General features: G+C 42.1%; 5 protein-coding genes across 9 annotated transcripts; 1 reads left to right on the top strand and 4 right to left on the bottom strand.

Annotated features, from left to right (window-relative positions):
- Nucleotides 1-293: 293 nt before the first annotated feature.
- On the top strand, nucleotides 294-7,557 carry ppm1nb (protein phosphatase, Mg2+/Mn2+ dependent, 1Nb (putative)). Of its 2 annotated transcripts, none has more exons than XM_010898842.5 (6): nucleotides 294-1,948; nucleotides 2,558-3,129; nucleotides 4,280-4,397; nucleotides 5,507-5,621; nucleotides 5,747-5,810; nucleotides 5,917-7,557. In XM_010898842.5, exons 1-6 carry the CDS (start codon nucleotides 1,552-1,554, stop codon nucleotides 5,944-5,946), a joined length of 1,296 nt encoding a protein of 431 aa, XP_010897144.4. In that variant the 5' UTR covers nucleotides 294-1,551; the 3' UTR covers nucleotides 5,947-7,557. The 2 variants fall into 2 exon arrangements, with proteins under 2 accessions (XP_010897144.4, XP_010897143.4); XM_010898841.5 differs by having other exon boundaries at nucleotides 303-1,948; nucleotides 5,747-5,816.
- Nucleotides 7,558-8,357: 800 nt separating this feature from the next.
- LOC105026994 (potassium channel subfamily K member 13) lies at nucleotides 8,358-10,886 on the bottom strand. The gene is made up of 3 exons (XM_034293472.1): nucleotides 10,547-10,886; nucleotides 9,024-9,591; nucleotides 8,358-8,954 (listed from the first exon to the last, which is right to left on the bottom strand). Exons 1-3 carry the CDS (start codon nucleotides 10,884-10,886, stop codon nucleotides 8,582-8,584), a joined length of 1,281 nt encoding a protein of 426 aa, XP_034149363.1. The 3' UTR covers nucleotides 8,358-8,581.
- Nucleotides 10,887-12,404: 1,518 nt separating this feature from the next.
- Nucleotides 12,405-14,186, bottom strand: LOC105026982. The gene is made up of 3 exons (XM_010898840.4): nucleotides 13,957-14,186; nucleotides 12,923-13,054; nucleotides 12,405-12,750 (listed from the first exon to the last, which is right to left on the bottom strand). Exons 1-3 carry the CDS (start codon nucleotides 14,008-14,010, stop codon nucleotides 12,610-12,612), a joined length of 327 nt encoding a protein of 108 aa, XP_010897142.2. The 5' UTR covers nucleotides 14,011-14,186; the 3' UTR covers nucleotides 12,405-12,609.
- Nucleotides 14,187-14,727: 541 nt separating this feature from the next.
- sdhaf1 (succinate dehydrogenase complex assembly factor 1) lies at nucleotides 14,728-17,331 on the bottom strand. The gene is made up of 2 exons (XM_010898839.4): nucleotides 17,028-17,331; nucleotides 14,728-15,418 (listed from the first exon to the last, which is right to left on the bottom strand). The coding sequence occupies exon 2, from the start codon at nucleotides 15,296-15,298 to the stop codon at nucleotides 15,050-15,052; it is 249 nt and encodes an 82-aa protein (XP_010897141.1). The 5' UTR covers nucleotides 15,299-15,418; nucleotides 17,028-17,331; the 3' UTR covers nucleotides 14,728-15,049.
- Nucleotides 17,332-17,470: 139 nt separating this feature from the next.
- qpctlb (glutaminyl-peptide cyclotransferase-like b) lies at nucleotides 17,471-22,487 on the bottom strand. 4 transcript variants are annotated; one of them, XM_010898838.3, is made up of 8 exons: nucleotides 22,366-22,487; nucleotides 21,921-22,207; nucleotides 21,499-21,645; nucleotides 21,074-21,376; nucleotides 20,545-20,706; nucleotides 20,156-20,255; nucleotides 19,646-19,762; nucleotides 17,471-18,766 (listed from the first exon to the last, which is right to left on the bottom strand). In XM_010898838.3, the coding sequence occupies exons 2-8, from the start codon at nucleotides 22,146-22,148 to the stop codon at nucleotides 18,621-18,623; spliced, it is 1,203 nt and encodes a 400-aa protein (XP_010897140.1). In that variant the 5' UTR covers nucleotides 22,149-22,207; nucleotides 22,366-22,487; the 3' UTR covers nucleotides 17,471-18,620. The 4 variants fall into 4 exon arrangements, with proteins under 4 accessions (XP_010897140.1, XP_019903506.1, XP_019903505.1 ...); XM_020047947.2 differs by having other exon boundaries at nucleotides 21,971-22,207; XM_020047946.2 differs by having other exon boundaries at nucleotides 21,921-22,203.
- Between the last annotated feature and the right edge of the window lie 524 nt (nucleotides 22,488-23,011).

Raw genomic sequence — 23,011 nt, 5'->3', positions numbered from 1 at the left:
CAGGACTGTGAGTTGTTTCATTACTTATAAAGAAATCCTAAATGCTATGTTATGATTTGACATAAATCTGACATCACATATCCATATGAATCATGTCAGGCTTTCTATGGAAAAGTAAGAAGGAAAGTGAAGTGTATTAATCACCAGTTAAGAAATTCTCCCTTCATGTAAATAGACATTCTCAAACTTTAGTTCCAGACAGTCGTTCTTATGGCTTGAGAGACAAAAAGGGCCCTTCAAATTGTCAGTATGTGCAGTGTGCTATGGTATTAACCTTTCTCAAACCCTATTGGATAAAACAGGTTAGGTCTAAGTTAGGGCCAGCCTTCTTTAACTTTGTAATTTGTCGGTGTGTATCTTACTACCTGTCACTCAAATGGCAAGGGGATGAAGCTTATTGTCTGACACTTGAATTCTTTGAGCAGTGGATTACGTGAGTCAAACATGCAGTACTTCAAATGGCACAACTTAACAAAAAACTGATTGCTTTCAAACTAGGGATTTTGTGGCTAATTGAGGTAAGACTGCTCATAGATTCTGCTTGTATGAATTTTAGCATCCTGTACAGGGAGATTAAAGATATCCTTATTTCAAACCACCCGCTATGCATTACAGACAAATCAAAGAAAGTCACTATAACTAATCAATCAATTCTGTTTGGTTTTTATTTGCATACAAACGACGAATATGAATATTGTCAGACAGGTCCTTCTAAAAAAGGCTGGCCATGGCCAGAGGTTAGTGCGTCATTCAGAGATTCAGCAAAGTGATACACTACAAATGACTCATAGTGGGTTTCAAAGGGAGCATCAGTAAGCAGGGCATAATGTAGAGGAGACTTATCTCTGGCTCCCGCCCTCCTTTATTCCCTTACTCCCAGTCCCTCCCTTTTTCTCATAGTTCCTCCCTCTCACATGCAGGAGACTGTGTAGCTGTTATAAAATGCTGACGCTCCTGACTCTAATCTGCAGGCGTACACTAGAAGCCCAGTAATCTACAGCCATCAAAGTTTGAGATTAGCAGAGAGCTAGAAGGGGAGGGATAAAAACAGAGGCACAGATAGGAAGACAGTGAGGGACAAGTGACATGCATGACAGAGAAAAGCTATACAACTCAGGGATTGGTGCACATAAATAGCCAACCAATCGCAGACAAGGCAGAGAAAACAACAAGGCTAGGGCAGAGCCTGAGAAACAGGGAAGTGCTATGAAAAAGCGAGGGAGAAGGTGAAATCACAAGACTTCCTGAGGAAATACAGAGCTAACAGGCAGAGCACGGATGAAGACGGAACATCGCTGAGACGCCCAGTGAGAGGCCAGGAAGAGAAGAAGACTGGAGAGAGGAAGGAAATGGGAAGAGGGGGTGGGTGAGCAACCAGCAGCAGCACAGAGGCAATCACCCAGCCAGTCCAACAGCATCCGGCTGAGCAGCAATGACCTGACAGGCCTGCGCTACGCAGGCAGCACAGGCCTGGCCAACAGGCCCACAGACCCCAGGGGGGCAGCAGAGGGACAGAGAACCCCCAGAACCACAGTGTCAGCTGTTGCAGCCATGAGGACCGCACGGAAGGGAAATGTGGAGATGCCCGCATTCGTCCGGCAGCTGGTAAAGGAGACTGAGAAGAGGGTCAGCTCTTTCTTCAAGGGAGGGGGACACGGAGCGGCAGAGCAGGTGGAGGTCGAGGGGGAGGAGGTGATGCCCAGCCCTTACCTTGACCGTCCCGTTCTGGACAAGCTGACTGAGGAGGGCTGCTCCCGCTGCGGCCTGACCTATGCCCTGGGCAGCATGCAGGGCTGGAGGGCCAACATGGAGGACTTCCACAACTGTGTTCCTCAGCTGGGCGCTGGGCTGGCGGACTGGAGCTTCTTCGCTGTGTTTGATGGGCATGCGGGTAGCCAAGTGGCCCAGTACGCCTCACATCACCTGCTGGATCAGGTCCTGGCTACAGGTAACACTAACTCACAGAGAATGTTATCGCGTGGGTTCGTTTCAAATCGATTCTTGGTACCGTGGGGGCCGTGAACAGATCTTACTACATTGAGTGGATGACATACAAGAGATATTTATATGTTAAATGATGTATGTATTGAGATGTTTATGTTAGAAAAGTTTAACCCATGATAAGTATAAATTATTGTATTGAATAGTGTATGTTACAGACAAGATTAGCATGTAATAAGTATAAATGATTGCCAGATCCTTGAAGGAAGTTACCAGTGGTTGCTACTGTATTTTGTTAGCGGTGATGTGATGTCATCTAGCTAGAGTCTGTGTGCAGTGTACTGACATCCTGTTTAGGCTAAATGCCTATGTACTGACTCTATGTTTTAACTTACTCCCTGTGTACTGGCTACCTGTTTTGGTTTACTGCCTGTGTCTTGACTGTCTGTTTGATCTTACTGCCTGTGTACTGACTACCTGTTTTGGCTTACTGCCTGTGTACTGACTTCCTGTTTTGGCTTACTGCCTGTGTACTGACTTCCTGTTTTGGCTTACTGCCTGTGTACTGACTTCCTGTTTTGGCTTACTACCTGTGTACTGACTGTGCGCCCTGTAGGAGGGATCGGGCCGGAGGACCACCCTGATCAGGTGAGACAGAGCTTCACCGACGGCTTCTTACAGGCAGACAGACACCTGCTGACCGCGGCCCGCCGTGAGGGCTGGGAGCGAGGCGGCACTACGGTGACCTCCACTCTCATCTCGCCACGCTACATTTACTTTGCCAACTGTGGTGACTCGCGAGCCATGCTGTGCCGAGCCGGCCAGGTGTGCTTCTCCACCGAGGACCACAAGCCCTACAGCCCTCTGGAGAGGGAGCGCATAGAGAGCGCAGGCGGCACCGTGTCCCTGCAGCGCATCAACGGCTCTCTGGCCGTGTCCCGCGCCCTGGGGGACTTCAGCTACAAGGGGGCGGAGAACCGGCCACCCACCCAGCAGATGGTGTCTCCGGAGCCGGAGGTGAGTGCGGTGGAGCGGTCTCCCGGGGATGAATTCCTGGTGCTAGCCTGTGACGGCGTGTGGGACATGGTGTCCAACGAGGAGCTGTGCGCTTTCATCCACAGCCGCCTGCGTGTCTGCACGGACCTCAGGGACGTCTGCTCCCAGGTCATTGACCTCTGCCTTTATAAGGTCAGTACCCAAGCTCGTGGTAAGTCAACTCCAGATAAGTAGATGTAGACTAGTTCAGTGATCCAGGAAAATAAATCCTTCATGTACATTTGTTGTCCAAATGTGAATGAATGATCCCCAGTGTAGATGGCCAAATGTTCTGATATGCGTCAGGATGAGCCACAGACATGCTGGTAATATATTACGACATTCTTTTGGCAAATACTTTAATCTTTTTTTACATAATAATAATCCAGGCTTAGACAGACCACCGGGACTCAAGAACATGTGGTGCCACAATAACTTTCCAAAAACCCACACCCCAGCACATTCCCACTGAACACACTCTGTGTCCCCGGGCTAAGTGAGCTGAGCTGGGCTTGTTTTTGCTCCCATATCCCTGCCTGGTATGGGGTTGTATAACAGTGTTCCAGCTCAGAGATGCTGACCAACGACCTGAAAGTGTCAGAGTCTAACTCTCTCGCACACTTCACCGGACATCTCCATCATGGTCAGTGGGGTTAAGTTGTGCGTGAAGGCGGAAGTAGGCTGTTCACGTTCCAGAAAACACAGTGCTTTGTCTTAGCCGTGCACAGACAGGGATAGGCAAAGGCTGTTTGCCTACAGCGTTTGTACTTACCAACCGGCTTTTATTTGCCCAGCCAGGTCACAACAGGAAAGCCACTCCTGCTTGTTCACATCTCATAGATAGACGCGCACCAACGGCTGACTGTGGCTGACGAGGCCTCCTAGCACACCTTCCAGTGTTTCAGAGTGAAATAGAAGAAAGATCTAGAAGAAAAGTGGCCTAATCTTTTAAGGATCCGATTAATACAGAAGCCAAGTGGTTGTAATTGGAGGTCAAATGTCACCTTTCTTACTGTAGCCACATGACTGGCGGCTGCTGTAATCCTGTAATCCAAATCTGACTAAACCGTAGGTTGATTTGGCACTTGATGACAATAACAAGATGTACATACACAACGCGAGAGATTTTCACTGTCATCACAATGGAGGGAAAGATTGTCCTATTGCACATTCTGCTCAGAAGACAGCATACATCACTAGGATTTGTTACCAACAGTCTGGAATGTTCATGACATGTGTAACATACCCACATTAGCTCATCACCGTGACTGTATTCAACTTGGCTGGCTTGTTCTCCTCTCAGGGAAGTCTGGATAACATCAGCATCATCTTGGTCTGCTTCCCTGGCGCCCCTCAGCTTTCAGCAGAGATGTTACACCAGGAAGCAGAGCTTGAGGACATGCTAGAATCTAAAGTGGCAGGTGCAGTAACAGTCTCAAACTATTTCACCCAGTACTAATAAGCATGCCACAACAAACATTTGAATTTGGCCTTGGGAGTGAGCATACTAAGCATTTGTCAACTTTAGATTTTAGCTAATCAAAATACTTCAAGGTGTGGTTCCAAATGGAGTGATAACTCTGATGTTTATTATGAAACAAACATGTCAATGATCAGTTACATCCAGTCTATCCTGAGCCAGCCAATTCGTATTATTAAAGAGAAGGTAGCAAGCTAGTAACTTACAATACTAAATGAAATGTTCCTTTAAAAACGTAACCAGCCAACTACTTGATAATATTATTATCACAAATCACAAGTTTTATTGAAGCAGTAAACGTATGTTCAGTCCAGAGTAGGTGCAGTTTTGAGAGCTCAGAAGTCCCACAATAACATAAAAGTTGTAGATAACCCAATCGCTCTCACTCAGGAATCTCTTACAACTTTATAACTGACCATTGACATTTGGTCAGAAGTCAATGGTCAGTGTCTACGAACAAGATGGCAAGCCAAATGGGCAGGTAGCTTATTGGTTAGAGAATCTAGTAACCAAAAGGTTGCTGGATCAAATCCCTGAGCTGGCAATGTGAGAAATTAGAATGGGTTCTCAGTCAAAGAACCTGGTAAAACATACCTGGTAACATTAGTAAAAAGGAAAACTGGTCATCCAAGTCATGTAATATTTAAATTTCAAGTGAAAAAAGTAGAAATAGTAATAGATTTACAGAAATGTATTATTCCCTTTCTGCTCATATGCATCAGATTTGACCTTTGATCTCTTTAAAATGGCCTTAAATGCTATGTGAAGTCCAGCCTAAAAAGTGTTTATCAGTATACCAGTGTGTAATCTAACATGGATGATAGCCATTAAATAGAAAAAGACTAACCCTGTCTTGCTGGTATACAGTGATGTTGGGGTTGCTGTTGCCTGTCTTAGTCACCCCCCTTTAACTGATATAATTCAGGTCTAATCCATTTGCATCAAGATTTATACTATTAAAGTTAATTGGGCCTAAGAGAAGGCAGATGCACTGTTGTCATGTATGCTACAAGTGTCATTTTAACCATCGTCTTTGTTCTCGTTATGTAGAGATTTATGAGAAGCTGAGTGCCCAGGGGGAGGAGCCTGACCTGCTGTCTGTCCTCACCGTTCTGGCCAACTGTGATGTCCCAGGGCTACCACCTGGTGGAGGCTTGCAAAGCAAGTAAGTGATTGTTAGTGCATTGCACCAAACGGGAACTACAAGAATGTACACTAGTAAGGTGCAATAAAGATAATCTGATTAGAGACTCAAAAAGTGTCCTTAAATCTGTTTCCTGTATGTTGCAGAAGGAACTGTATCATCAACGCCTATTATGAAAAAAAAGAGGCTCACAATTCTACTACAGCTAATGTAATGGTTTGTACTGATATTAAACTTTTTCAATTACCAAACCAATAAAATATAATTTCAGTAATAATTTACAATCAGCTAACAGTGGTCTACCTTTTTTCTCCAGGGGCTTGGTGGTTCTGAGAAGCTTGTCTAGGTTTTGTTGGCTATGAAAGGCATCTCAAAAACAACCAATGCCAAAATAAAAACCTTTCTGAGTTTTTTGCAATTCCACCAATTGTGAAAGCGGAATTGAAGTAGGAATTTTGTCTCTCATACCTGCCACCAAGCAACATCCTGACAAGGACAAATACAATGCAATTTGTAAGAACTGAAACAACGTATTTTTATTTTTCTACTAAATGGGGAATATTTTATTTTATATGACCTGGCACTTCAAACTCAGATATTCTGACTCAGTGGAATGATCCAATAGCTGACAAATCAATCAATATGTTGTATTCATCGATCACGAATACCAATGTCAAATTAAAATAGTTTATTCTTTAGAAGAGTAAAATGAGGTACTCTTTGCAAATCTTCTATTGGTACGATTTAAAATGGATGTTTAGTGTTAACAGCGTTAAAAATCTTTTATCTCAGTCCTGTTTTTGGTCTGGTTTGCATGACCTGTCCTGTGCTGCACTGCTGACCTTGATGACAGATGAATTAACGTTTCAGTGAAAGCTCAGCTGATTCATCAATGTGTTAATATATTATCATATGTGATTTTAATGACTATGTACTTTTATTACATACTGTGTTTAAACTATACATGGTAGAATTCATGACTGTTTTCAAGTGAAGTCTATCTGACTAAGTACATTTCAGGATCTTTGGGGTTTACTAGAGATTGCCACAGAATCCAGTTATATTTCCATCAAGCAGAAAAAAAACATTTTAATAGTTAGTGATTAACTGATATGCAAGACCATTAAAATATTTATGTCATTTTAAATTATACTGCAGACGGTAAATTAGACAGCAAAGAGACTTAATTCATTGAATGACCACTAGGAAGAGTTGTCTCTTTAAATAAAATGCAAATGTGAAGCCAACCTTTTTTTACTTTTCTTTTTAGGTTTGTGTTATGTAAGGGTTTTTAGGATGATATGGTACAGGATATTGTAAAAACATAAGCAGGGACAGGGCCATAATAATGGAGGGGCCTTTTTGTAGAGAAGGTGCTAAGTAGAACCAAATAGTGTTTTCCCCATTTATTTTTGGATGTTCAATATACCACTTTACGGTTTTATTTTCTGTTTGCATAATAAAACAACTTGATGAGGATATGATTTTGTTAGAAGATATGTGTGGAGACTTGGATCAGTTAGGATCCCAGAAAAAAAGTTTTTTTCCTTTTCACCTGAACAGTAGCGGGGGGAGGGTGGTGTTGTTTGCTTTTTTCATGAATGTCTGTTCTTTTCTCCTCTGTTTGTATTTTCATTTATTTCATGAATTACAGTTAACTCACTATATGTTTTGGTAAAATTTTATTGATTTGTATTTTCTTTTGGAAAAAAAGACACAAAAAAGGGTCCAAAAGTATTCTTTGTAGACCCCTTTTGGATTCCATATAGAATCTGGAAAAGGGTTGTCCGTGACACCAATAAAATGGGGGTTTGCCCATAGGGACATCGAAAGAATACTAATGGAACCCTTTTTTTCGAGTGTACAGTACTATAAAATAAATGGTCAACCGTAATTTGTGGCTATAGTAGTTAAAGATATTCTCACTCAAAATTGACATTAAAATCTTTTCCAGGGGTATATGTGCTTTATTTAAAAAATTACATTACTTAAATAAATGGAAAAAGAGCCCAATGAGGTTCTTCAGCCATTTGCCATTTTTTTGGTTCTGGCTAAACCTCTTTTGGTTTCCACGTAGAACCCGATTTAGGTCCTTGGTATAACGGTGGTATTTAGAACTAAAAGACGATAAATGGGTCACCTACAGGGACAGCCAAATAACCCTGTGGGAATATTTTTGTGTGTGTATCTGGATGATTGGATTGCATTTTTACATTACACCTACAACAAAAATATTGCACCTTCTCTTATTCAGTTCAGTCCTGTTAAGGGCTTTCTATCTAATAAATTCAAGAAGGTATAAGCTACATATTTGAAAGGTTCTCTAGCAGACCTAGATATTTGGTGATGGTGGAAGCATATACAAAATGTGGGTACATTTCTATTCACTGAAGTCACCTTACATCCATTGTGTTGTGGAGGAGCTCAAGACACATCTGCAAGGCTCTTAAAAATCAGTCGTTCTCCTCAAGAGCCTTTCCACATCTCCATACTCCACAAAAAGCCTGATTACATTCAGAAATGCATTTAAACCAATCACTTGAGCATCTCAAACCTCTCTCCAGGGAGATGCTGTTTAAATGAACGGCGTCTGTCCACCACATCGCCATATAGAACCAAGACAGAACTTTCAAGCACAGTCTTAGTAGGACATCACTGAGAGTAATGAATATCTGGAATTCTCAGAAAGCTGTCAGACAGAGCATAGTTCTGCTGTGGGCTATAATACTTTCTAAAATTAGAGACCTAAGTAGCATAAACATGATTTACATGAAAAACCTATTCGTTTGATATATGAATATACAGTATGTACATTTGCAAATATGCATGGCCAGCGGTACCATCCAGTCGTTCTGTTTCAGTTCTGTTTGATCTAGAAACAATAATTCTGAGGATGAAACGTCCCTAGTTATTGTAGACTTAACAGAAGACAATCCAGCATCCACACTAACCCGCGGAAAAGAAAGGTCTGCTCGGAGTGACTATCGGTCCACGCTGGTCTCCTGCAGTCGGTTGTTCATGATGGCGAATGCACCTACCCCGCCAGAGAAACCATTGTGGCGAGGAACCTGGCTCTGTCGGGGGCCCTGGTGGGCTGTCTCACACAGCTGCTTCTGCAGAAGCGCCAGAGACACCTTATTGGACGCTGTGAAGTCGTTCACGGAGATCATCTCCCCGGAGAGACGCCTGCCCCCAGCAACCCTATCAACACCAGCCCCAGCGTCCGTCTCACTGTCACAAACCGTCTCCACCGAGGCGTCCGTGTAGCGGTGTCCGCCCGCGGGGGCGTGGGATGGGGTGGGCCGCACACTGTTGTGTTTGAAGCGTTTCTGCCGGTGCCGTGCAGGCGGGGGCCTGGTGCCGCAGCGTTTGTTGGGGAGACAAGGGCAGCAGGCTCGTCCGCGGAGCCCCCGTTTCGGCCACGAGCAGGGACAGCGCTGGCCTGTGCAAGCCAGGCGAGCCAGGATCCAGTTGAGGGTTTGCTTGATGACGATGGAGATGACGTTGAAGAGCGAGTAGATGCAGCACACGCCCATGAGGATAAAGAGGCAGTTGCCTAGGCGATAGGCATCCTGGGCCTCATAGTGCTCCCTCTGGCTGCTCACCAGGTCTCCGAACCCAATGGTGCTGAAGGCCACAAAGCAGAAGTACAGAGAGTCTACGTAGCTCCAGTCCTCCATGGAGCAGTACAGAAAGGAGGCACTGCAGGCGATCAGCACGGAAGCTACCCCCAAAATGAGCATCACGTAGTAGACAGAGGGCTTCCAGCCCTCCAAGCTGTCCTCCTCACCGCGGGGCTCCTCAGGCCCAGACCCCACCCCTGAGAGCCTCATTCTCCGCTCGTGGCACCAGCGCATGATGTAGGCCAACATGGTAATGATCCTCTCCAGGAAGAGGTTGAAGAAGAGGATGGTGGCGGCACAGCCAATAAGGCCGTAGAAGATCAGAAATGTCTTCCCAGGGATGGTAGCAGGGGTGGTCATACCAAAACCTGGTATGAAAGAGTACACAGAGAAGAAGTCAATTTTTCAATAAAAAGCTGAAGGTTGGTCAAAAATGTATAGATAGAGATATGGATGCGAGTACTGATATCAAAATGATGGGTTGACCCAAGTTTTGAGGCTTTATATTGTTTTCCTTGTTAACAAACAGTGGAGTAAAACAAGCTGATATTTACAAACAGTTCAACTATGTACCTAGGGCATTTATAAGTTATATCAGTATTTTTATACGTCAACAGCTATTGATGTAGAAACTCCACACTGCCCCTTTGGAGTAGATGTTGTTGTTTTTACTTTTAGCTCAGATGATATAATTGTAAAGTATTTATTAATGTGTAGGTAATACAATAAATGTGGTGAAAACTAATGCTGAGATTAATTAACGCATTTCTATAGCTGAAATGTTTTTCAACAAACATGCCAATATGGCTTCAATACAACACCCCCTGCTGGTCATCCAGGATTTATATACAATTCAGGTCCCCCATAAGTCAACCAGGGTAAATGGTGTGATTATTTATTTCTAGATCCTTCTCCCTGTAACAGCTGATGGAGACAAAGCTCAAGGTCCTTATATCTTAGTAAGCAGTGTTTTTCTAGAATGTATCATCAATTAAATAGATTGTTTCTACTAATCAATCCAGTGTAAACAACTTGTCTCTATAATTCTACACTACACCTTTCAGCAGTGAAATAAGACACTTCGTTAACCCCCAGTAGTCCCTTCAATGCATAGAAATATGTTTAGTAGTAGAAAAGGAAGGTTTTTCTAATGAAATAAAATTGAATATGTATTATTTGTCGTGTTTTCATTTATATTTCAAAGTGTTTTTACATGGTCCGGTATCAGTAAAACACAATAAGAACTAGTAATCCACATGACAGGACTTCTTCCTCTAAAGTGCTTTCCCTCCAACCCCTGAAAAAAGCAGCTGTCCGACTCACCAATGGTGGACACCACCGTGCCGACAAAGTAAAAGGCTCCTGAGAAGTCCCAGCGGGGCCTAAGAGCATCCACTCTGATGCCCGCCCCGTTGGCCTCTTCATACTGTCTCAGCAGCGCGTGAAGGGCTCCCAGGCTCACCCGGTGGTTCTGGGTGAAGTTAGCCAGCTGCTGGTCCCAGAGGAGACGGGCACGGAGCTCACTGGGACGCTCCAGCGCCGAGAACACAGCCGCTCCGCACAGCAGGTAAAGCAGAATGAGACCTGCCAGCAGGCAGAAGCGTGCGTTGTCCTCGTTGAGGGGCGGACGGGGGCAGCAGCCACCACCCCGTTTACGAGCCATGACTGCAGTTGGCCCGGCAAAGATACACCACCGCACGAACATGCAATGACTGCCTTACCACTGACAGCGCTCAATGCACGTAAGACAAACCAAACTAACACACAAACACACACGTTCACACACAAGCTCAGGAGAACTTACTAAACAAAATGGGTGACCACAAAGACAACCTACACACAGCTGGACCCAGAGGCCAGGGAACTTTAAAGGTTGGTCCATCCAGAGCTCTGTCTCATGTGGCAGCCGATAAAAGAGGATTCCTGACTGCATTTCCAATGTTCATGACTCTGGAATTCACAAGACACTGGTACCGCTGGGTAATTCACTCGCCAGTAGGATTTAAAAATAAACCTTTTTTTTTTTTAAGTATATATTGAAATAAAACCATAATGAGTAACAGGTTATTGACTTTGCCTGAAAATCAAAACACGACAATAGCCAAAACACATGACAATAGTCTCAATTAATCCGAAAACTCCACAGATCATTAAAAAAGAATTGTCCATCTTGGTGTGTCTTGATCCCGTTTTAAGCTAGTAGTCAGCCTCTTCTGAGTGTGCTTTGTCGTGCATCTTATGATCAGTGACCAAGGAGATGGGAAGGCGTGGAGACTACTGAAAAGCAATCTGATTCGTAAACGTTGCCATCACACACCTAAATATATGTTAAGTGTGTGTGTGAGACGGGCAGGGGGAGATCAGAGGATCAAGCCCATGTGTGCAAGCCTACTGTGATTGGTGTAATCAGTTCTTGATTTTAGGAGCTTTTATTCTGGTCCTCCAAGCTGTAATCAACATTCATTCTAATAATATCTCACTAAGCAGTGAGACTGATAGTATTCAATATATTATTAATATGCAAATAAATGATCAAAACACTGCATCTGGAACTGTAAACTGATTTAAATACAGTAATGTTAGATTCATCATTTCAGCTCTGTTTAGATAAGGTTTGCATAACATGTATCCCTGTAACATCTGATTGCATGTGCAATGAGGTCAACAAAAAAACTTCAGAGGTCTTATGAGTTTGTTCACTGCTCACTAACTAATTTAACAATAATTTATAAGATTATTTTCTCCTTGGTTTATGTACTAATTGTCTTAGGTACAAGTTGTGCATCCTCTCTGTTGTGTGGGGGTAGCTTTGTTCTTCCTGCCTGCTCTTTTGTGTTTGTCTGCCTTTAATCTTGGATGTGGGCGGAGGGCACTAGAGGGTACTGGGGGGAATGAAGTGACCAGGTGCAGAAGAAAGGGAACATGCTTGAAACGGTGACTCCTGCCTTTACATCTAAAAAAATCCCCTTGTGTTTAGGAAAGACTTTTATAGAGCCTATGTTCAGTATCATCATCTTGCATTCCAAAATGGAGCTACTTAAATCCATAACATCTACAACTGTTCATATATCTCTTACCACACTGACATCCTTAAGCACAGAATTAAAGATGGCACTGTCCATGAATTACAGCCCACTCTCTCCTTTGGCAGAAGCATGTGTTCAGTAACTTTCCAAAAAAGCATCAGAACAGTCTCTTTTAATAATTATTACAGAACAATAAGGCAATATGACAATCGAAAAAGACAACATACAACAGAATGACAATAATGATATCTGTTTCAGATAAGGCTATGGAATGTATATATTTTTTTTAGGCTGCAATGTTTGGAACATTGGCAGAATGTCCATTAAAATACAAAGGTCAGTCAGAGAGCAGTATGGGACTCAGAGAAGAGGGACAGAGTCAAGGGCCTGCACTCGGGCAGCAAAAAGCAAGACATGTTTCTTAACCTCTGCATTGATTTGATCCTGTGAGGCACGTGGATTCTTCTGCACAAAGTCTGCAATGCGCTGGATACATTCTCTCTGTGGGGATAGAGGTAAAGCAAACAACTCAACCACTGTACCTAGACACAAAATACATTAACACTACACTGAATTTGACAGGGAATTAATTAAACAATTATAAAATGTCATGTCAACATTGTGAAGTAAACAGACTGCTCCTATGAACTGATAATAGACTTCACAAATGTACCTTAAAAGCATCAATCTCTCTTTGACCTGTGAGACGGTTCATGAGCTCTTGTGCTACCTGAATACCGGTGAGGGCTGTTAGAATGTCCTTGTCCTTTTCACTGTCTGAACGAAGCCAGCCTAAAAGAGCCAACTAGGAAAAGAGAGTAAAGGTTAGAAACATAGCAGATGTTAGATCAACCACAACTAACATTTTAAAAGCATAGTCCTTAATTCAGTCTTTAGCCAAATGGCAGCCCCTATGGTTTTTAAACAACTGACTCAAACACCTTCAAATTGGATAAGACACTTTTCAGGTCAATGGATATACACTACATGGCCAAATGTACGTGGACACCTGCTAGACCAACACCTATATCCAAATCATGGCCACTAATATGAGGTTGAAGCATCTGCCAAACCCATATTGAAGCACAGAAACTTGATGTACTGAGTTGTTGGAAAGGTGGCATCCTATGAAGTTGAACGTCACTGAGCTCGTCAGTATGGACTATTCTACTGCCAGTGTTTGTCTATGAAGATGCTTGACTGTGTGCTCGATTTTTACCTGTCAGCTGCAGGTGTGACTGAAAAGGCCAAATTCACGAATTTGAAGGGGTGTCCACATACCTTTGACCATGAAGTTATGGTCTCTAGTGGTCAATGAAAATCTATCAAGCCCCAACCAATTACGTATGTGGACGATTTTAGAGTTATGGCATTACGTTTGCATTTAAAAAAACATTCAAGGCTCACAGAACACAATAATTATGACTTAAACATTTTGCAGGGTGTCTATAGTACCACTTTGGGGGAAAGTATACATATGGACTTACAAGCACGTTATAATAAAGTAGGTTAGCCAACATTAGATAGACAAGCTTTTTGTGGAGACTAAACATATAGCAAAAGTCTACAAGTTTGTCTTTGGTCAAAACAACATTGAGTTAGCTCGAGTCCTGGCTTAAACCTATTCGGTTGTAAATTAAACGCCATATAGCACCGTAAACAACAGCGCTTACCCGTAATCAATAAAAAAATATACAGAATACTGACCTGTTGAAATAACTGCGGATTCGACATTTGATCTGGGCTCGTTGATTTCGACATTTTCAGATTTAATATACAATAAAACGTTAGCTAACTAACATAAGAAAAATGCCGAAAATATGTAATCATCAGATTAAAATGTACATAAAATGCCAACAATTGAATTTCAACCCTTTCACAGGTCTAGAAGGAACTCACTGTCTCCACTTCCTGTTTACATCACTATTTCGTCCTGTGCTACGATTTCGTCCGGAAATTACCGCCATCTAGTGTGTAGATACAAATACTTAGTCCAAAGAAAGAAATTAATTTGACATTTTGGGGCAAGGACTATTGGTGCTAAGGACAACAATTAGGCACATATATCCATCATTAAAAATTAACTTGGTGCGTTACGGTTGTACTTCGGCAGCTAGTCACATGAGCCTTGGCAATTTGGTGTCACAAAGCTGACAGTGAAATTATTTCCAGGAGCAAAGTAAAATTCCATAAGGCACTGCATTAACAGCAGTTAAAAGATGAAATACAACCAACATTTGTTTAACAGTAATTGAGGTTTATATCCTGTATTTCTTATACTTCATGCTTATGGTATTTAGAAGTTGAACATTATTTTCATCATTCAAATCACATTTGAGAATGTGATGGGTCATCCTTGAAGATTCATCAACAACACATGACAATGGAGGGCTTTCATGTTGGCAGGGATGAGAAGCTTGTTTTAGATTAATGGTTTGAGATTGGCCCCCCCAAAAAATCAGACCTTTAAAGCCATAGTCAAATTCACTACAAATACTGATTTATTTATCATTGATCCAAAACACTTAACAGTTGAAAATATTTTAACAACATTGACCACTAGAGCAACTGATCTGCAAAATCCCACCTCAATGGCCAAAGTTAATCATCATCAGTGGTGTCAACCTTTCTGACGGAATAAAGTGCTGCAGTTCAGATACATACCCATTGCTTAAAACAATTAACTCAGTGGCATGAATGAATGAATGCTTTTGGAATGACGTTATTCCATAACGTGTCAGTTTATTATCCACATTCCTAGAGGCAGATACAGCACAGGTTGTTCAGGTAGTGGTTTTGGTCAGCTCTCTGCCTGTGGTTTTGAAAAAGTTCCTAGCTGCTTTGTGTTAACATCTTTCAGCTGGTCTAGCTGTCTCTGTCCACGCCGGTAAAGGTATTCTATGTGCATGACATCAGTCTTCTTGATGTTGGAGTTCTGACGGAACTCATCCCGGATCCTGGGTAGAAAGCCTGGCTTGGTCTGGCCAGCCCTTAGGAACTGCCGGTACAGAGACAACACCTGTTTCTGTAACTTACTGTGCCGGGCCATGGTTTGAAACACACGGTACCAGCAACACAGGGAGGACAACTGACCAGGATAGAGAAAGAAGCAGTCTTAACTGTTGACTACTGTCCCAACATCAGAGTGTAGATGAAGTGTCTCCTAAACCTACAGGAGAAAGACATCATATTGTTTAGTGGTTAAAAGCTTCTCTTATGGCATGTGTTGCTGAACATTCAGCAAACTACTGAAATAAAGTAAATACTTGTGTAAATAAGGGGTACAAAGTACACTGAAAACAGGTGCTTCCTCAAATGTGTGGAATTAAAATCACATCATGTTTACTTAGGGTAATATATTTAAAAATTCTAGGCAGGCCTAGTTTCCCATTATTTTGGACACAATGGTGAGAAGACATCTCGGTGATGAGTCTTTGAAAGAGGGGTGATTGTTGGAACAAATTTACCAAGCGCTTTATAACACAAAAACTGTTCAACTTGACAATACACAGTAGCTATTTCTGTCATCAGATATGAACTCAATTAACATTTTTAGGAGATTCTGGATGTCCAAGACAGTGTTTTCCACCACCATCAAAAAAGCACTATAGAATGTATTTAAGAATAGTGTGCACTTGCAAAATATATTCTAAGGCACAAAGAACCCATATTGGTATTTTAAATACTATTTGGAAACATTTGGAATATATTTACAATTACTTAACCTATTACATGCAATAAATTAAGCTTCTGGAGGGTTATGATATACTGCCAAAATCCATTGGGTAAGCACTGTGTCCAGGCATTCAGAAAAGCATTGTCCATAACAACAGCTCGTAGCCTGGTATACGGCCCATACACCACTCCTCGTGTCTTATACCAAGACCTGCCAACCCTGTACAAACTTTTAGAGTACCAGACGCGCACGGCAAATTGGAGATTCAACGTTCGCGTAGCACGCGCCGAATCGCGGTCAACCCACATGCTCGTGCGTGCTCTGTCTGATCGCAATTATAAATTGTACAAAATCAAGTCTATAAAAGGTTGGAATAATTTCTTTCTTGACAGCATTCCATTTGTTTTGTACATTCTAGAGCAATTTGGATGGTTTTATGAAAATGCTGAAAACATGTTGGATGAGTCTATGTGGAAAAGATACACTTTTGGGGGGCGTCCTGGGTTGTTGCTGCTGCTGCTGCTGCTGCTTTGTCTTGTTTCTCTCAGTCTCCTCGCTAATTGTCTGACATAGCTTTACTGACTGGCTGCAATAACAGTGATTTTCTAAATTAGCTGCTTATTTTGTTATTGCAAGGGACCTACAATAACTTTTTTCCTTAAAGGTATTTACAAAACATTTAAAAAAGATTCATACTGATAATTACAGAACATGTAAAATAAATATATGTTTTGTGGAATTGGCACAGATTCTCGGTATGTTTATTCCATTTAATATACTCTGCAGAATGAAGATAAGTATTTCCCCTACAAGAATTCCGCATCCAGCAAACAAACTAGCTTTCAGGCTGACCTACACAGAAGTTTGGAAATGCGACGTCCACAGTAAACGATTTTAGAAAACGTATTTACTTCAAACAATGTATATACAACATTCGGTAACATATTACTTAAATGACAACAACATATAGTTACATTCACTAACGTTAGTTGACTTTGACTTTCCATGGCTGCTCCTGACTAGTGTACTGTAACCTCAACCTAGTGATACTGTACAGCAGCTATTAAATAACGCTATCCATCCAGCCAGACAGCAAACCTACCTTAATCAGGGTCACCTTAGAAATTGCTTCCCATGCCTGTGACAGTAAAATGAACTCTGAAACTTTCATTTATAATGTTTTAACCACTTAAACCGACTGATTAATATACTTATTAGCACCAGCTAGTAGCTAACAAGGGCATGACCTTTATAACTGGTGTATTCAATCCGTCGATTTTGTTGCAAAACAAAATCTAGTTTTTTAGGAAATGCTAAGCTCTGTCTCTTCTTTTTCCCGGTGAATGGTTTCCGTTGCAAGAAGCAGTAAATACGGCCCCTGATGTTTCTATTATGAAAGCCAATGTCTAATTTTCTGCTGCTTTCGGTGTTACACTGCCCTCTATTGGCTTGGAAGTCTCATCATGCTGTCAGCTCAGGTTGATGTTATTTTTCAGGGGTGCAGAATTAAAACATTTCTCACATATGAAATGAAACAACGTAAAGCAAAGTTTAGAATATTTATTTCAGAAAATATCATTTATATAATTTTGTGAGAGCAACCATTGTTTTCACATCCATTTCATACAGTACAATTATTTTTAAAAAGTGTGAGGGTGATGTGTACATGTGCAATACAACATGAGGTTAGCCTCAATCAATCTTTTGCATTGGACATCAGATAACTTGGATGGAAGCTCTGGTGCCTGTCAGTAGTGCATGACTCATTTAGTGTATAAGTAATAATATGCATTGAAAGAAATCTAGTATTGCTTTAAGATATCTGTATTTCTACAAAGTCATACCGTGTATTTCAACAACCAGAGTTATAACTATTTGATCTATTTAATATCAGAAATGGTACATCATATCAGATGCATTAGCTACATGCACAACTATTTTCCACATAATCTAGCACTTGGCAAAGCATACATGTATTGCTATATTATTGCTGGACTGCCTGTGCTGAACATACACAATAAGTAACTTTTTGGAGAACAAATATGTGCAATAGCGGTTGAATATCACCTTTGAACCAATTATTTTTCCACATGATCTGCCTTCCTTCATTGGCAAACAATGTACTACTCAAGCTCACAACCTCATTTACTGAACATCTTTAAAAAAGGCACATTATCAAATATAACATTCGGTTTTTGCATAAATCCAAGTCCCACATGGATTATGGGAATGCGAGGGATGGGTTATGTAAAAGGCCTCTATGATAACATTCCAAATTTCAACCGTTATAGTATTTATGGTATTCAACGTGGCTCCAGATCAAGAAAAAAATACAACTACATGGGTACAGAATGAGGTTCTGTAGGTGATGTGGAGAAACTGGGTGTATTAAGACTTGGTGATGTGAGTCCCATGTAGCTCAGCTGGTGGAGCATGGAGTTTGCAGCGTCAGGGTTTGTAGGGTTTGTTTCCCACAGAGGACCAGTAACAAAAAAGTATGCATGAAAATGTATAAAAACACTACTGTAAGTTGCTCTGGATAAAAGTGTCTGATTATTTACTCACATGTCAGATGTGGTACTAATTAATGACGTGATTAAATCTAAGTGGGATAGTGGCTAGTGGTATAGGTAGGAGGTTGGGAGAAAGAGGCATACAATCTGTAATACTTAATAAAAATGGGAGAAAATGACAGTCAAAGTCCTAAGTATTCAGCAAAGAAAACCACTAGCACCTTGGTGAGGTTCTCTATAGTTTGAGAATGGATGTGTTCTGCTGTATCCTCCAGAGTGTGCATGAAGGAGGGGAAGGGCGTAGTGATCATGTGCAGTACTGGAACACCTGCAGGCAAAAAGGGGTGTGAATGATGAGGAAGAAGACAATTAAGACCAGGCAGAGAGCAGGGATCCACCAGAGTGGAGACTGTAGAGTAGGAACAGGGGACTCAATTCTATGGAGTAGATGTGAATCCAGCATTTCTCATCTCTTCTCCAGATTTAAATGCATTCCACTAAGGACCTAGCGCCTGGTGGTTTGGGGGTTTTCCTTTCAATTTGAGCCAAAAAACACATAGACAACCAGGTAAGAGTTGTGCCTAACTATTGTGAATGTAATGAATCAATCAAGCACAAGGTTGAGGCAAAAACCTGCAGACACTCAGCCCCCCATGGAATGAGTTTGACACCTGTGCTATAGATCATGAAGGCTCTGAGAATGCGCATTGATCTCCGGTGCAGCAGCTGCTGCTCCTTCCTCTGTAGCAGCATGAGTCAGTCATCTACTTCACTTTGCTCCCTGGATTGTTCTGTCAATCTAGTGCCATTCCTTACCTCCACTATTAACAGTTCACTACAATACGTGTACCCCAATATGATTACAGTAAGCAATCAGCTTGTGATAATAATTCACTAAACCTGGCAATACAGGCAATGTTTGTGTTTGATACTGTGTAAGGAATGACTTTTTGGGAACGGCTACACTGACCACCAAGTTGTGGAACTACTAGTGCACATTTAAATCATGTGCTGTCTATCAAATTGTGTGATAACCAACCTGCATGATAATTGGCAGATAACCAGTCAAACATGTCCTTTTTCGGTTCAGTGGGAGGTTACTGCTCTCTGTTGTTTTAGTATGGTAATTCTGTAAGGAGAGTCTAATCAGCTGTGTAGGCATTCGAGGTGCCTACACCCTGAAACATCCATCCATGTGTGCTCTCACCCTGCTGGAGGAAGGGCACATGATCATCTTCTACAGGGCCCAGGGTAATGTCCTTCCTGAAATAGGTCACCTCTCTGGGGTGGGAGGACAGCAGACCCAGCTTATGGAGCCTCCTCTCTAGGAGACAGACATGCCCGCCACCGCAGGCCACGGTCAGGATCAATGATAAAGAGGGGGAGGGGAAAGGAGTAGAGCCAAGCAAAGAGAAGGCAGAAAACTGGAGAGAGGAACAACGGTTCATTCCAGGTGTCTTATTACTGTCCCTGGATGAAAGCAGTCAGATCAGCACTGGAGTCTGGTCTGAATTAGCATGAGTCTGTAATCACCTTGCAGTGTTCCTTAGGTGGTTTTGTCATTCTAGGGTACATCTTCCTCATTACCTCCACGATCAACAGTACATTACAATATGATTACAGTAAGCAGTCAGCTTGTGATAATAATTAAACAATTTACCTGGCAATACAGGAAATGTTTGTTTTTAATACAGTATAAGGAATAACATTACCTTACCTGCATAAATTAACTCATCAAACCAGCGCATAGTTTCGTCAAAGTGGTTGACAAACATAGGGTCAGGAGCACCAATCAGATCCAACAGAACAAACAGGTCCTGCCAACAAGAGACACAAACACAAGTAAGCCAATTAAAATACAGAAAATCTCAGCTAAGCAAAACAAAACATACATACTAGGCTAGGCAAAAGAATAATTGAAAGATCTGAACTGCATATTTCCAGTGTACGCTGTCCTTGTCTCCTTCTCAAAAGTGGTTAGAGGATAGGTCAGATGAATGGGGCTGGCTTATCCAATGGGTTTTGAGATGGGGACAAGGAGAGAGAACGCAAGGAGTGGGTAACTGAGATCATCCCAGTGTAAAAGAAAAATGTACCAAGCCTCACCAAAGCATGTAACAGGGTAGTATGTTGGGCTCCAGGGGGGTGAGGTGTGTGGGACATTTGGTCGGCAAGGTAACGTGAGCCGTACAGAGAGTCAGAGGGGCTCTGCTGCTCAAATGCCTCATTACCATCGAAGAAAACCAATTGCAATGTCACCTGAGATTTCTGCTTAGCAAAAACAATATAAGTAAAAAAAATATGTGACAAACTTACAATATCATTTAAAATGTATTGCTTCTACTACTAACATGGAAATGATGGAAGAGTGTTAATGATCTCTGGGCCATGACACATCAATGTCTGCCCACTTTCAGTTGGATATTGATGTATAACTAATTCATGTGAGCAGACTCCAGATGTATTAATAGTCTGACATCTCTTGATAGATACAAACACTTCAGATAGTTTTCCTAAATGCTTTCCGCCAGTTTGACATTAAAATTCCCTGTGCAACAAGGAACTTAAAGGGATCTGCCAAGTCATCCTTGCCCTCTAAACTTGGTTTTGCCCTACACGCAGACACAGCCTTTACTTGTTGTTTTAGCACTTTCAGATGGACGTCCAGAGCAGTGACCAGCTCCAGTATCATGGCACAGGGGACTGCTGCATCACTGGCCCCTAGGAACCTTCTGAGAGGCCCATCTGGAGTTTTGGAAGCTGGAGGCATGGCCTTGGAGTCGTAGTGGCAGGCCAGCAGCAGACGGCGTGGGGCTGAGGGGTCCAGTACGGCTAGCAGGTTGGAGAAGGTGATAAGTCCCTTAGGGGTAGGAGATTTAAAGGAGTCGATCTCCAACGACCAACCTGCCGACAGGAACTCTAGATGGCTGTAGATGTGCTGTGAGGGTCACAGAAGAAAAAAAACCACATTGTTACAATAACACGTACGGAAAAGATGAAGACAACAATTCCACTGGAATTAGCGATGTTCCACCCTGTTTAACCAGTAGAGTTCCTAACCTCACGCACTCTTCGGCTGCCCCTGGTCCCTGGCAGTCTCTCAACCAGGATAGGCCTCAGGAGAGCGTACCACAGCCTCCCTGAATTTACCTGGCTCACCAGACGCTTAATCTGTGCCACAGTGGACCTACGTGGATAATGGGTCAACTGCAGAAAGGGAGGACAACAGGTCAGAGAATGAAGGAGAAAAACATGTCAATCAAGGCTCTGAGGTTCCATTTCTACCATATGCGAAGTGTATCAATAAGTATTTAGTAGATGCTATAGCTACATATACAGCTGAACAAGCAGTTTTATTGCTGGCTGTGGATTATGCAGGCTGTACCAAGACTGTAACCCCTAAAAATATGCAACTCCTTTCGTTCAATATTAGAAAACAGATGCTATATTGTATATAATAAGCAACAGTATCCACCACCTACCTTGTCCCTCATTAGGTCGGGGACACGAAATTGTATAATATCGTTCATACCGTTATCATCATCGCTTGTATCATTACTCGAGAAAGAAAAACCAAGTGTCAGAGCCATTGCCAGCATCCCGCATAGACATAAGAGAAGCACCCGGACTCGTGACATCCGAAGTCGGTTGCAGCGTCCCAGTAGCAGCTCGGTGCCCGTAGTAGGTCGGTGTCTGCGAACAGTTCTCATGACAAGTTCACGCAAGGGTAGCGTTTACAGTGCCTTTCTGTCCATAAGAGTCCGGCTGGCTTATTGTAGGAAATAAATGGGGAAGAAAAAAGGAAAAATAAATGCACTACTAGAGCGTAGGAAAATAAATACGATCAAGTTATGTCATCTAGCTATGATGATTTCATTCCAGACATATATAAACATGAAGACTAAAATACAATAAGACGTAATTTACCTGAATGGTGAACCCGCGCTGTCATTGTCTGACAGCTGCAAATCTGTCAGATCAAATTTACCAACGTTCACAATACACCAGTCGACTCACTTCATTATGGTTCTTTTGCACCCTGAAATTCCGGGTCTGTGGTGTATAATAACGCAGTGATCTGGCTACCCTACTAGTGATTGGTCGTCCGCGAACGAACGGCTCCTTTTAAACGGCCCTTTTGGTTAACGTTTGTGAACCGAATTGCGTGGTTTGAAACGATACGTTCATTTGGCTCCTTGATTTCCTTACATTTTCGCGTTCCACGAACTACTGGGAAAATAGTACTCAAATAACGATTTATTGGTATGATATCAATTGATGGGATTTTTATAATGCAATAGGCCTAGTTTCTTTTTGAGAAAAACAGTTTTGCAATAATAAAAAAGAGCTTATTTTATCTGAATGATTGATGCATTGAACAATTTATTGGAAACAAAACCCAAATCATCAATCTCAGACGTGCCAAATACAACATATTTCCGCATGGTAACCTAATGTTTCGAAAATAGCAGAAGGTTAAATGTACCTGCTAGGATAGGTCTGTTTGTAGCCAATGACCTGCCTCATGCAAACGGATTGGTCTTTTTTGTGCCAACAGGTGAAATAACTGGTT

Source organism: Esox lucius, chromosome 7, assembly GCF_011004845.1.
Source record: "Esox lucius isolate fEsoLuc1 chromosome 7, fEsoLuc1.pri, whole genome shotgun sequence".
Taxonomy (NCBI): domain Eukaryota; kingdom Metazoa; phylum Chordata; class Actinopteri; order Esociformes; family Esocidae; genus Esox; species Esox lucius.
This window is presented reverse-complemented; position numbering and strand designations above follow the sequence as displayed.

Excerpts from the sequence above, each read along its gene's own strand:
- ppm1nb (XM_010898841.5), top strand. The coding sequence starts at position 1,552 with ATGAGGACCGCACGGAAGGGAAATGTGGAGATGCCCGCATTCGTCCGG. Across the intron at positions 4,398-5,506 it reads GCTAGAATCTAAAGTGGCAG|AGATTTATGAGAAGCTGAGT; the intron begins GTGCAGTAACAG and ends CTCGTTATGTAG. Across the intron at positions 5,817-5,916 it reads CTACTACAGCTAATGTAATG|GGGCTTGGTGGTTCTGAGAA; the intron begins GTTTGTACTGAT and ends TTTTTTCTCCAG.
- LOC105026994 (XM_034293472.1), bottom strand. The coding sequence starts at position 10,886 with ATGGCTCGTAAACGGGGTGGTGGCTGCTGCCCCCGTCCGCCCCTCAAC. Across the intron at positions 9,592-10,546 it reads CACGGTGGTGTCCACCATTG|GTTTTGGTATGACCACCCCT; the intron begins GTGAGTCGGACA and ends CTTTCATACCAG. Across the intron at positions 8,955-9,023 it reads GGCCAGCGCTGTCCCTGCTC|GCCCCCGCCTGCACGGCACC; the intron begins GTGGCCGAAACG and ends CTGCGGCACCAG.
- LOC105026982 (XM_010898840.4), bottom strand. The coding sequence starts at position 14,010 with ATGTCGAAATCAACGAGCCCAGATCAAATGTCGAATCCGCAGTTATTT. Across the intron at positions 13,055-13,956 it reads ATCCGCAGTTATTTCAACAG|TTGGCTCTTTTAGGCTGGCT; the intron begins GTCAGTATTCTG and ends CTCTTTTCCTAG. Across the intron at positions 12,751-12,922 it reads GAGAGATTGATGCTTTTAAG|AGAGAATGTATCCAGCGCAT; the intron begins GTACATTTGTGA and ends CTATCCCCACAG.
- sdhaf1 (XM_010898839.4), bottom strand. The coding sequence starts at position 15,298 with ATGGCCCGGCACAGTAAGTTACAGAAACAGGTGTTGTCTCTGTACCGG.
- qpctlb (XM_010898838.3), bottom strand. The coding sequence starts at position 22,148 with ATGAGAACTGTTCGCAGACACCGACCTACTACGGGCACCGAGCTGCTA. Across the intron at positions 20,707-21,073 it reads TGAAAGTGCTAAAACAACAA|AAATCTCAGGTGACATTGCA; the intron begins GTAAAGGCTGTG and ends TTTGCTAAGCAG. Across the intron at positions 20,256-20,544 it reads CTACCCTGTTACATGCTTTG|GACCTGTTTGTTCTGTTGGA; the intron begins GTGAGGCTTGGT and ends TCTTGTTGGCAG.